At 49.2% G+C, this 12615-nt stretch overlaps 1 protein-coding gene across 2 annotated transcripts; it reads left to right on the plus strand.

The window, feature by feature from the left end:
- Positions 1-476: 476 nt before the first annotated feature.
- On the plus strand, positions 477-11819 carry LOC119842545 (killer cell lectin-like receptor subfamily F member 1). 2 transcript variants are annotated; one of them, XM_038370833.2, is made up of 6 exons: positions 477-596; positions 4585-4683; positions 6709-6870; positions 8328-8482; positions 9508-9620; positions 11503-11819. In XM_038370833.2, exons 1-6 carry the CDS (start codon positions 512-514, stop codon positions 11624-11626), a joined length of 738 nt encoding a protein of 245 aa, XP_038226761.1. In that variant the 5' UTR covers positions 477-511; the 3' UTR covers positions 11627-11819. The 2 variants fall into 2 exon arrangements, with proteins under 2 accessions (XP_038226761.1, XP_043353027.1); XM_043497092.1 differs by lacking the exon at positions 4585-4683 and having other exon boundaries at positions 485-596; positions 11503-11818.
- The last annotated feature ends 796 nt before the right edge of the window (positions 11820-12615 follow it).

A 12615-nucleotide genomic window follows, 5' to 3' on the forward strand; every position in this document is an offset into this window, starting at 1 on the left:
AGTCCTGCTGGCAGGCTAAGACACTGTGTAGGGAAGCCTGCAATATGGGTCTCAGTAGTCAGTTTGAAAAGCACTGACCTTGAACAAGATGGGGTTGAATTGTGCCTCTCTGCCTTAGGGAGCAGCCTGTTTTTTCTCTCACTGTTTTGGGGTTCTTATGTGTCATCATTTTTAAATTCTAAGCATTAAAGTCCTGTTACGTTGCAATCTTCCATCAAGAATATTTTATGTTTTTCATCTAATTTGTCTCTGGATATACCATGAACATAATAATATGCTTTCACCCCAAAAATTCTGGCTTTGCAACATAATCACCTTAGAGCAGAATATGGAGTCAGTGTCTTCATTAGCCTTCAATAAGGAAGGGGAAAAAAACACTGAGCAGCCTCTGCCTGATACCACTTCCTGATGTTCGCTGAGTCACCTGTCTCCATTCGCATATAAAGAAGCAGCTGCCCCTTTCTCAGATCCCCAGCCCCTGGGCGTGCGCTCGCCTTCAGTTGAACCAGCCATGGCTGGGGAAATAGTCTATGCTGATTTAAACATCCGTGGAGATTCGTCCCTCATCAGTCGACCCCAACCTCCTCATCATCTCAGTAAGTGGATTTTACCACCTTATGTTCTCACGATGGTCGTGATACTGTATTTCTAAGGCATGCTGCAGCATGGGAAGTTTTAAGGGAGATTGTACACTACCTTGATTCTGCTCAGTGTCAGGTGAAGCACTGGCCCATGGGTCTGGATTGGGATCTGTAATCCTTTAACACAATTGAGCACGCGCTGAGAACCTGCTGAATAGTGATGTGTCTTAGAACCCTTCATGGCCACTTGTAGTCTTACACGCTGATCTGAATGTAGGCGAGTTGTGTGATAGGACCTCTAAGGATTCTTGGTTAAAGAAGGGAATTGTACACGTTTCGCTATGGGATTTGTGTGTGGAATAGATGGGGGCAAATCGAGGAGCAGAGAAAGAGCTGCAATGGGCATGTCTGGGGAAGGATGAGCGGTAATTAGCACGAGAATCTGGGAGGACCAGGATTTCGGTGTTTTAATCATAGAGTACTTAATCATAGAATATCAGGGTTGGAAGGGACCTCAGGAGATCATCTAGTCCAACCCCCTGCTCAAAGCAGGCACAATCCCCAATTTTTGCCCCAGATCCCTAAATGGCCCCCTCAAGGATTGAACTCACAACCCTAGGTTTTGCAGGCCAATGCTCAAACCACTGAGCTATCTGATTCAGCTCTCGGTTACTTTAGCGGGAGCCTTGAGTGGTCTTGTTGATTTGTTCCCCTGTAACATCTCTTAACCTAGATTGCAAAATCTTAGGTGCTCTTCTTTTACTGTGTGCGTACAGCGGCACTCAGTGCGAGGGGGCTGCTAGGAATGACTATAACACAAATATTGAATAATTAACAGAAATAGAATTAAGGCCAAGTTCTCATCTGTTAGACCGGTGCAAATCCAGAGTGAGTTTTCAGTGCCGGATTCTGACCTCTTGTGTAAATCTGGAGCGACCCCATTGACATCAACAGATTCAAGGCTGGAGTCTGATCTTAGTTGATCTGGAGCGACCCCCACTGCAGTCAGTGGAGTCAGGGATGGATTCTGGTCTCAGTGACTACACTGTAAATCTGGAGTGACTCTCCTCAGTTAACTGAAAGAAAAGGAGTACTTGTGGCACCTTAGAGACTAACAAATTTATTAGAGCATAAGCTTTCGTGAGCTACAGCTCACTTCATCGGATGAAGTGAGCTGTAGCTCACGAAAGCTTATGCTCTAATAAATTTGTTAGTCTCTAAGGTGCCACAAGTACTCCTTTTCTTTTTGAGAATACAGACTAACACGGCTGCTACTCTGAAACCTCAGTTAACTGCTTTACTCTGTATTTGCCCTCGGGTAGCTGGGACCAGATTCTGGCAGAGGCTGATGAGATACAGAGAGGGGTGGAGAGATTGGGGGCGTCAGCTGCAGGAAGCCATGGAAGATCTGCTGGGGGTCGGGGGCAAGAGGAGATGAGGGGTAATGATTCCAGTGTCTACTGCTGGAAGTGGTCGATTCTGCATAGGATAGAGAGAAATCACTCTCCTTCTCTCCTGAGTGTGACCAATGCTCAAAGTGCATCAGTCACATTAACACTGGGTCAGCCCCACAAACCTCCTGCCGTGCATTATGACACAGCTCTGCCTGTAACAGCTAAACCCCCTCCTGGGGTTGGGGGGAATTTCCGTGCCCCTCCGGGGTGGCAAAATCGACCCCACGGTATTGCCTCTCCTCCCCAGCTGAAGGCTGCAAGGGGGCAAATTAATTTTACACCAGGGCTCTACCAGAGGCAACATTGAATCATCCACTCCTGTTCAGCCACTATACCTCACTTTAGGGGCAGCATGGCCCGTTAAAGCTCTCATTCCCCCACCCCCCCAAGTGAAGGAGCATTCACTTTGCATGGCCTTAACCCTGCCCCACGGCCGACGGTGTCGTCCTGACCCCACTGAAGTCAATAGCAGAACTCCCAGTGACTTCAGAATTTCATAGAAATGTAGGACAGGAAGGGACCCTGATAGGTCGCCTACTCCAGTCCCTTGTACTGAGGAAGAACTAAGTATTTTCTAGACCATCCCTGACAGGTGTTTGTTTAACCTGTCCTTAAAAACCTCCAATGATGGAGATTGTACAACTTCCCCTCTCCAGGTCCCTGGTGCTTAACTACCTTGACAACTTGGAAGTTTTTCCTAATGTCCAACAAGAAAAGGAGGACTTGTGGCACCTTAGAGACTAACAAATTTATTTGAGCATAAGCTTTCGTGAGCTACAGCTCACTTCATCGGATGCATTCGATGAAGTGAGCTGTAGCTCACAAAAGCTTATGCTCAAATAAATTTGTTAGTCTCTAAGGTGCCACAAGTCCTCCTTTTCCTTTTGCGAATGCAGACTAACACGGCTGCTACTCTGAAACCTGCTAATGTCCAACGTAAACCTCCCGTGCTGCAACTGAAGCCTGTTGCTTCTTGTTCTGTCCTCAGTGGTTAAAGAGAACAATTCATCACCCTCCTCTTTATGTCCCCACTTCGTCTTCTCTTCTCCAGACTAAAAAAAACTGGGTTTGTTTAATCTTTCCTCGTAAGTCCTGTTTTCTTTACTCATTTTTGTTGCGCTCCATTGGCCTTTCTCCAATTTGTCCACATCTTTCCCGAAGCATGGCGCCCAAAACTGGACACAGTACTCCAGCTGAGGTCTTTTCAGTGCTGAGTTGAGCGGAACCATTATTCCTTGCGTCTTGCTTACAATGCTCCTGCTAATACATCCAAGAGTAAAGGTTCCTCTTTTTTTTGGTAACCGTATTCACCCAGTGTTCCCATCAGGGGTGACACCAAACTAAACTGACACAATTAAACCAGCAACAAATTCAGCTCAGTGACAGTTGGCCGTTCATCTCTGTAGCCTTTCCCCACAGAGATCTCACTTCACACCCCAGGCATTGTGCTGAGCCTCATGTAGGTCACAGGCTGAGATAGCACAAAGAGGAGCGAAGACCGCAATGAGGCCAATTAGTGCCTGCGTGTTTCTTCCTTTCTTCCACAGGCGACTGGACTGCTACCAGTCAGGGCTGCAAGCTGGTGCCTGCGTCACCAGATTTAACACATTCTTGTGTTTTTGGTAAGAATATATACTGGCCTGGTAATGCAGAAAAAAATGTAGGTGGTAGATATTGAGACATGAATCATAGCAGGAGTACAAATGAATCCATTATTTAGATGGACGGTGAGACCATCTAGAGTCATATTAGACAACGAAGGCCTAAGAGGTGTAAGCCCGTGTGCTACTAATTCACAGGAAGGGCTGGTTGAGATGTTTCTGTTGAATCAATTTTCAATGGAAAATTGGGTTTTCGGCTAGATAATTTGTTGTTTGCAAACAGCATTTGCTTTCTGCAGAAAATGTATGTTGGTTCTTTGGTTAAAAAACCAGAAAGCATGAAAATAAAACACTTTGCCCTAGTGCCACATGGGAATTGCAGTTTAGTTTCTTCATGTCCCCAGTCTCTTCTATAGGCGGGCTCCCCAGCTGGACTACATCTCCCATGATGCACCAGAGCCAGGGACACGATGATGCACATCTTCTCCCCCCCACAACAGAGGAGACCACAGGGTTTCATGGGAGATGTAGTCCAACCAGGAGCCTAGCCTATAGAGGAGAATGGGAAGAGGAGGAACCTGAACTACAGGTCCCACAAGGAAATAAAGCAACATTTCCAAATCGAAATATTTCAGTTTTTGGTGATGTGGGGGGGGGAATTGTTTTGTTTTTGTTGAAAATTCATAGTCTTCATCAGTTCTATTGTTCCAGAAGTTACAAAGCAACATTCTGGCTAGACAGTCACAGGGGTCTCCTAAGCATGGCATATTTCTGTCTAACAAACTGGTCTCTGTTATCACAATAAGGGAGACCTGTCTCAGTTGGGAGGTTTTTTTAAAGACAGACTGAACCAGCAGGAGCTAACAAAGCCCCAGCCCCTTTTATAATTATTATTAGCTCACTTACCTTAGCAGAGAGTGCTTAATCAAAATGCCATCACTCTTACAGAACGCCATCACTTTCCCCGCTGCTGTCAGATGGCTCAGAGGGTCAGCTGGGCTGCAAACATCGTCCTGCTGGGAGCTATGATGGCCCTGAGCATCTGGGGTGAGTAGTTCGAGGCCACCCATTCACTTGTTTGGGGGTACGGCGAGGTATCCGACATTCTTGTGTCCCTCCACAGTGCCGCTCTCCCTCAGGCCCGCATTACCTGAGTTCCTGAGCACCAGGCAATCTTGAACATTGAACAATCTTGAAATTAATCCTCTGTGAGACAGAGCTATTATCCCCTTTTAACGATGGGGAAACTGAGACCCACGGAGACAAAATGACTTGACCAAGGTCACATAGGAAGCCTGTGGCAGAGCAGGGACGTCTCCCAGGTCCCAGCTAATGCTGTAACCATGGGGTAGGAACACAATTTAGGATTCTATTCTAGTTGCTAAGAGATGACTCGATACTTCACCCAGGCAGGACATGTCACATGAACAACATAACATTGACCTATGCCACTCAAGTGACCCATTCAGGACAACTTTCCCTTTGCTAATGTGGAATGGACCTGAATGTTTGTAATGAATGATCTATCCATCTATTAATCCCCACACAGACTGCCTTATCTGTCCCACACCATGTCACCTTATCTGACTATCTATCCCCCCCGCCTTCTCTATCTATCCAGCGCCCTACATGCTGCCTTATCTAACAATCTATCCCCCCACACCACCTTGTCTATCTGTCCCTTCACCATTATCTATCAATCTATCACCATCCTATCACCCCACACACTGCCTTACCTTATCTATCCATCCACACCCCCACCACCTTATCTATCTATCCATCTCCGTACACAGCCATCTATGTATCCAACCATCCCACCACTGCCTTACCTATCTATCCATCCCCAAAGAGAGCCATCTATCTATCCATCCACCCTCCCACACCTCCTTATCTATCTATCCATCCCCGTACACAGCCATCTATCTATCCATCCACCCCCCACACCTCCTTATCTATCTATCCATCCCCGTACACAACCATTTATCTATCCATCCACCCTCCCACACCACCTTATCTATCTATCCAACCCCATACACAGCCATCTATCCATCCACCCCCCCACCTTTTCTATCTATCCATCCCCGTACACAGCCATCTATCTATCCACTCCCAACACACCACCTTATCTATCTATCCATCCGTTCTCTACCATACCACCTTATCTATTTATCCATCCACTGTTTCACACCACCTTATCTATCTATCCCCATATCTGCCCCCGCACTCCCTACCAGTCAATAGACCCTCAAAAATAGTCTATTACAGAAGGTCTCAAACACGCAGCCTGCGGGCCACATGCAGCCCACAGAGTTATTTCCTGCGGCCCGCCTTAGGCGCCGACTCCACCGGCAGCCAAGCTCCCATCCCTCCCCCGCTAGCACGCTGCATCCCCGCACCTCTGCCTACCTCCCAGTGCTTCCTGCCGCCAAACAGCTGTTTGGCGGCACTTTAGGACTTTCCAGGAGGGAGGGGGGAGGAGCGGAGATGCGGCGCACTCAGGGAAGGAGGCAGAGAAGAGGCGGGGTCTGGGTGGGGATTTGGGGAAGGGGTTGGAATGGGGGCGGGGAAGAGGCCGGGCAGGGGTGGGGCGTCATGGACTAGAGGAGCAGTCTGAGGTATGAAGTTCAGCATGTATGATTCTTTGCTGTGAGTAGTTGGGAAGAATGTTGGTTAAAAGTGGCAACGTATTTTGTATGAATAGTTACTTTAAAAAGTTCCTGCCATTGCCGCTATGTTGATAGACTGTTAGTGTAGAGATCATCATCAGTGTTACTGACCACATAAGGAATAGTTAGAAGTGTTTATATTTTATTAAAACCCCTCTTCACATTACAGTTTTTAAAAAGTTCATACATTGACTTGATAGCATACTATATTACTCTTCATTTTTTTCATTTTTGACTATACTACTGTATCGTTGTATGAAAGGGTTTCAGCGATGCGGCCCTCGGGCCAATGTACTAGTCCTCATGTGGCCCTCGTGGTGATTTGCGTTTGAGATCCCTGGTCTATTACAACCCCGTGTTCTCACCATTCCAACCCTAAATCATTCACACCGATGCTGCTATAAAGTTTTTCAGGGCCCCTGTCATAAAGCAGAAACCGGAGCAGCCTCCGTGACCCCCGAGAGCGACAGGGTCACCGGGAGAAATGGACATGGTACAGACTGCAACTCTAGCTTGGTGTCTCACCTAAGACAGCATCTGTGTGACTCCCCCCGGAGTAGCTCAGCAGGTAAAAACAACTCCCCTCCGCCCGCCCGGCTCTGTCCGCAGAAGAGCTCCCTGCGACCCAAATCACGGGTGCTGCTCGCAGATCCGGGGGGTTGGGTCAAGCCGACAGCAGCCTCGCATGGTCCCACAACATCAAGGTTTCTGCAGGCGAGCTCCCCTGAATGCCGGTGCGGCTGATCTGGGCCATTCCGGGCTCCTTCACTGCAGATCTGCACATCTGAACTTCATCTGAAAAATGAATAGCCCCACCCCGTGCTCCAGCTCCAGCAGATGTTATTGGGCTGGGGAAGGTCTCCAGCCTGCCTTGCACAGGAGATGAGGCTACACGATCACAATCATCTCTAAGGCCAGCAGACCCTCCCACGCAGGCTGCCAGCTTCCCCTTATTTCTGCCGGGAGGGGGGAAGAGGAAAGGGAACTGGTTAGAGAAGCAGGGTAGGTCAGGGTGGGTGTGGTTCCTCTCCTCTCCCCCCAGTTCCTGTAGCGGTTGAGATGCCAAGGCAGCTGAGAATGGGGGAGGGAAGGCTGAGAGACTGTTTCTCCTCCCCGAACTCCAGGAGAAGGCAGCTTGGGGGCATTTGACCCACTGTTCTGAGCAGGGTTTACTGAGCAAAGGATTCTGATGGGGGGCATTCACACAGCTGGTAGGTGTTGGGGTGGGAGCCCTGCAGTGGTGGATTACCGCACGGGCCCAGGGGACCCATGTCTAGGGGCTCCAGCCAATTTGGGGGCCACAGAAAAATCCACCCCCCCACCCCCACCGTGGCCCTGGGGCTGGAGGAGTTGGGGTACAGAGCTTCTCTGGTTGCAGCCCCGCAGTGGGGGGAAGGGGCAGAAAGGAGCAAGCGGGGCGGGGGGCAGGACAGAATGGGGTGGGGCCCCAGGGAGTGGGAGGAACAAGGTGAGGCCGGGGTGGGATGGGGGCAGGGATGTGGAGGAAGGGGTGGGGCTGTGGGAGGGGCTGCAGGCAGAAGGGGCAGGATGGGGACGGGACCGCAGACGGAAGGGGTGGAGCAGGGCCACAGTTCCAGCACCAGGGCCTCCCCACTTGCTCTGGTCCAGGGCCCCAGGAAACCTTAATTCACATCTGGGTCCCTGTCACCCTTTTCCCCCCACCAAGATCTGCTGGTGCCCCTCAGTCCCGACCCACAGCCTCCTGCTGTCCCTGCCCTGGGCTCTCCTCACTGCACAGCTCCGCCAGCGCCTCTCACTCCTAACTCACAGCCCCTGCAAGCCCAGCCCTGGGGTGCCCCCCTCCCACAGCTCTGCTGGTGCCCTCTATCTGGACCTGCAACCCCCCAGCTATTCCAATTCTGGCTTTTCTCTCAGCAGATGAAATTCTACAAGAGAGAAAAGTCCCTGGTTGCCATATTTAGCCGGGAGGCTCCAAAACCATTTGCACAGTTTTGCTGAGTCTTTAGTCCCAGTAAATCCAGCTCTTTACATTTCCCCTTCCAGAGGCTCCCGGGTGTAGACTCTGTCCCCTGAACTGGCTGCTGCATGGGGACAAGTGCTACTGGTTTTCTAAAGACAGCAAAAACTGGAATGAGAGTTGTGACGACTGCTCGGTGAAGAGCTCTCGAATGCTCGTGATCCAGGACCAGCATGAGATGGTAAAGTCAATAGTAGGGCATGGGAACTTCAGCTGGAGAGATGTCGAGCCTGACCTATCAAAACAAAGTGCTTTCTTTCTCCTCTCTCCCCCTCCACTTCTGTAGTATCTGACCACCTCCCACGCTTTAATCTCAACACCCCGTGAGATGGGGCCCGATAGACAGATGGGCAATTCCCTTTGTGTCTCAGTTTCCCAATTGTACATCTGGGGAAACGGAGGCACTGAGGGACTTGCCCCAAGATCACTCAGTGAGTCTGTGGGAGAGCAGGGAACAGAACCCAGGCATCCTGAGTCACAGCAAGTGTCCTAATCCCTGGACCAGGTAGGCTATCACTTCACTTGAGTCACTCACATTATGGTAATCGGTTATTCTAGAGTCACCTTGGCAGCTCAACCAGCCCGAGGCTGGTAAGGTTAGACTCGCAAAGGCCAAGCTGCTTCCCCCTGGTGGGAGAAGAGTTCTCCGGAGGATGGAAACACCCACAGGAAACCCTAGAATCATTCCATTCCAAAAGATAAGTGTGGAGGATTGAGTGTAAAAACAACCGCCACGGGAAACCAGCGTTGGGCTTAAGATGCCATACGGAGCACTTGAAAATAGTGAAATCCCGCTGACCATTTTCTGATAATCCTGAGCATAAATGAAGGACCACATCCACAAAGGTGTATACAAAGGTGCAAATCCCTTTGTGCATGTACTGTTTAAAAAAGTTCTGCTCCAAACGCCACAGGGATGTAGTTGGAAGAGTTTGAAAGCTAAAATTCAGTGCCACAACTGTGTCTATTCACTCATTACTATAGATAGATAGATAGATAGATAGCTGCAGAGCTACAATATCTAGGGTCCTGCGTGTCCGATACTGTGCTTTCTTTTGGGTACAGAACTTCAAAACTTAGGGCTAGATCCTTGAAGGTAATTTTGGCTCCTTATATCTATTTATTTCAAAACCAACTGAAGGAGCCTAAATTCTTTCGAATTACGGGCAGTTACATTTATCGGTATACCTGGCCTACACTTTACAGGCATTCATAAATAACCTCACAGAGGGGAAATACCCTATTTGGATTGGACTGTACCTGACAACCTCCAAGGGAAACTGGACATGGGTGGATGGTTCCCTGTTAAATCAAACAGGGTGAGTATTTCCTGTTTTGAATTTAAGTCTAGAATCACCTTGTAACTTGATCATTCTGGCTGTTCGTGGGGCCAAATGCAAACCTCCGCTGGGCTGGCACTAGAAGGTCACTTTCATCCTTGGCTTCACATGTTAAGGGCTGTATTTTCAAAGTGAGCCACAAAAAAAGGAGCAATCGCAACATTTCCAGCTGGAACGGCAGTCTTACTCCAATGCGATAGGTGTGCATGCAACCTGCAATGTCATCTATTGACCTTCATCTCATTGTTCCCTTGTAGTCCCTGGTCTGTCTCCATCTGTTCTTATACTTAGGTTGGAAACTCTCTGGGGAAGGGCTGTCTTTTTGTTCTGTGTTTGTACAGCTTCTAGCACACCCAGGTCCTGCTCCCAGACTGGAGCTCATAGGTATAGGCACCGACTCCATGGGTGCTCCGGGGTTGGAGCACCCTCAGGGAAAAATTGGTGGGTACTCTGCACCCACCGGCAGCCTGGATCCCCACCCCTACCCTCCATCTCAGCTCACCTCCGCCTCCTCCCCTGAGCACGCTGTCCACGCTTCTCCTCCCAGTGCTTGCTGCCGCGAAACAGCTGTTTTGTGCCATAACAAGCTGGGGGAGGGAGAGGAGCGAGAACGTGGCGTGCTCAGGGGAAGAGGCGGGGATTTGGGGAAGGAGTCCAATAGGGGCAGGAAGGGGGTGGAGTTGGGGTGGGGACTTTGAGGAAGGGCGGGGGCAGGAGGAGGGCAGGGCCAGGGCAGGGGGGCGCGAGCACCCACCAGTGCCAGGAGAAGTTGGCTCCTATGTTCACAGGTGCTACTGTAATACACCTAGTAACTAACGTATAGTGCCTCGTACCATGGGATCCTGCCCCTAGGCACTACAGTGATAGTAATTCTCCCTCACGCTCCCTGCTTAAAGAGTGAAAAGTTCTTGCCACCTACCAAATTAAAAAAAAGGCAGAGAAAGTTTGAGGCTCTGTCAAGCGAGGCACAGTTTGGCTGATGGGAGACTCTATACAGAAGCAGAGTACATGGTTTATAATTAATCTAGCGGACTCGGGGAGCCCATGACAGCTAGAGGGAACAAAGTTGTGGAGGAGAGATGGGCAGAGTCTATTCTCATTCACTCTGGGTGTGTGTGTTTCACCAAAGCCCAGCAGAGTGGGTGGGTAAGTAATTCAGTAGCCATGGCCGCCCTCTCCCACCCTCGTGGCAGTTTTGTAACAGAGCTCCCCATCCACCGAGATTCTGTTCTGATGAGGCTCTTGTGTAACGGCGACAGAGCCTGGTCGTTGGCGGGCGGGATCGAACCTGGGACCTCTGAAGCTTAGCGCATGAGAATCTGCTGCAGAGGTAGGCTATAGGCGGACTGCGGGGCAAATCTGGACCTCCAGATGCTTTTGAACGGACTGCTAAATCTTTTCATTTACTTATTATTGTGGCATGAAAAAATGTTTCTCTGGAGTCCGGCCCTTGGCTAGACTTTGACCGAGCAATTTGGACCTTGGCAAACAAATAATTGACTAGCCCTGCTCTGCTGCATGAACTAAAAGTGAGGCTATAGTAGATTCATTAACCTCTAGGCCACTACACGGGGACAGGGCACAACCCCCAGCAGACCTGGGTTACACTTGCAGTCACCTTTTCCCCCCACACTTGTTCTTGCCGTGCATGAAGCAACACGACTAACCCCCATCACAGGTGGTTTGTTTCTCGCTCATTCTACCTACCAGCTCCTTACACGCTCTGAGGTATCTGAACCCTGCAGGGAGCAGGGGCGGCGGGGGTGTGTGTGTAAATCAAGTGCTACTAAACAACAAGCAAGTCCTAGGAGCGAGGGGATAGATCTAGATGCCCCTGGTGACTTTCTTTGGTTTTCTGCAGGATCTCACTATCGGCCCCTGACACTGGAAACAGCTGTGGGGTGTGGAAAGAGAATCAGATTCGTGGTGAAATCTGCAGAGGTACCTTTAAATGGATTTGCCAGAGAGAAGCTGTCCTGATATAAATGGCATTAACGGAGGCCCTATTTGATTAAGGGACACACAGGACTAAGGTTCGGGCTTTGGGTAAAGTTCTCAAAGGTGGAGGGCCGTCGCTGGGCCCGGGAAAATGCCACCCTCCACTCTGTCAGTGCTGGGACGCTTTAGAAATACACAAGAGAAAGATTTCAGAGTAGCAGCCGTGTTAGTCTGTATTCACAAAAAGAAAAGGAGTACTTGTGGCACCTTAGAGACCAACAAATCTATTAGAGCATAAGCTTTCGTGAGCTACAGCTCACTTCATCGGATGCATTTGGTGGAAAAAACAGAGGGGAGATTGATATACACACACAGAGAATCTGTGCCCTGTCTCTGTGTATGTATATCAATCTCTCGTCTGTTTTTTCCACCAAATGCATCCGATGAAGTGAGCTGTACCTCACGAAAACTTATGGTCTAATAGATTTGTTGGTCTCTAAGGTGCCACAAGTACTCCTTTTCTTTTTACAAGAGAAAGAGCTACCCCCAAGGGCCACGTGTAAGCACAGAATGAACTTGTCTGCATGGAAACGTACGTACGCATGGAGCACACACAGAGCTGCACTTCGCAGGCCATGGCTGTAAGAGGACAGATCTTCATGAACACAGGCTTCAGAGTGTTGATTAATTATTTTAATTACAAGTGCAAGTAATTACAGAGTTAGATACATTAAATCTATACAAGAACCCCTGTGTTGAGTCTGTACCACTGATTAGTATATTAGCTCCCCCACTCCATTTTAATCTTTGCAATGGGTGTTTCCCACGGGGATAGTGTGGAAGAGTCACCCAACTAATCTCAAATACAATTTGCTTCTGACTCACCTTTCTCCCAGCGCTGGTCTCCACTCTAGCTACATAGCAGAAGATTAAGGTGCCATGCTGCAAACTAGACATTGCAATGTCTATTCCAGCTCATCAGATGGTACTAGGCCAGAGGAAAAAATAAAAACAAAACAATAAGAGACCAGAAAGT

Source organism: Dermochelys coriacea, chromosome 14, assembly GCF_009764565.3.
Source record: "Dermochelys coriacea isolate rDerCor1 chromosome 14, rDerCor1.pri.v4, whole genome shotgun sequence".
Classification (NCBI taxonomy): domain Eukaryota; kingdom Metazoa; phylum Chordata; order Testudines; family Dermochelyidae; genus Dermochelys; species Dermochelys coriacea.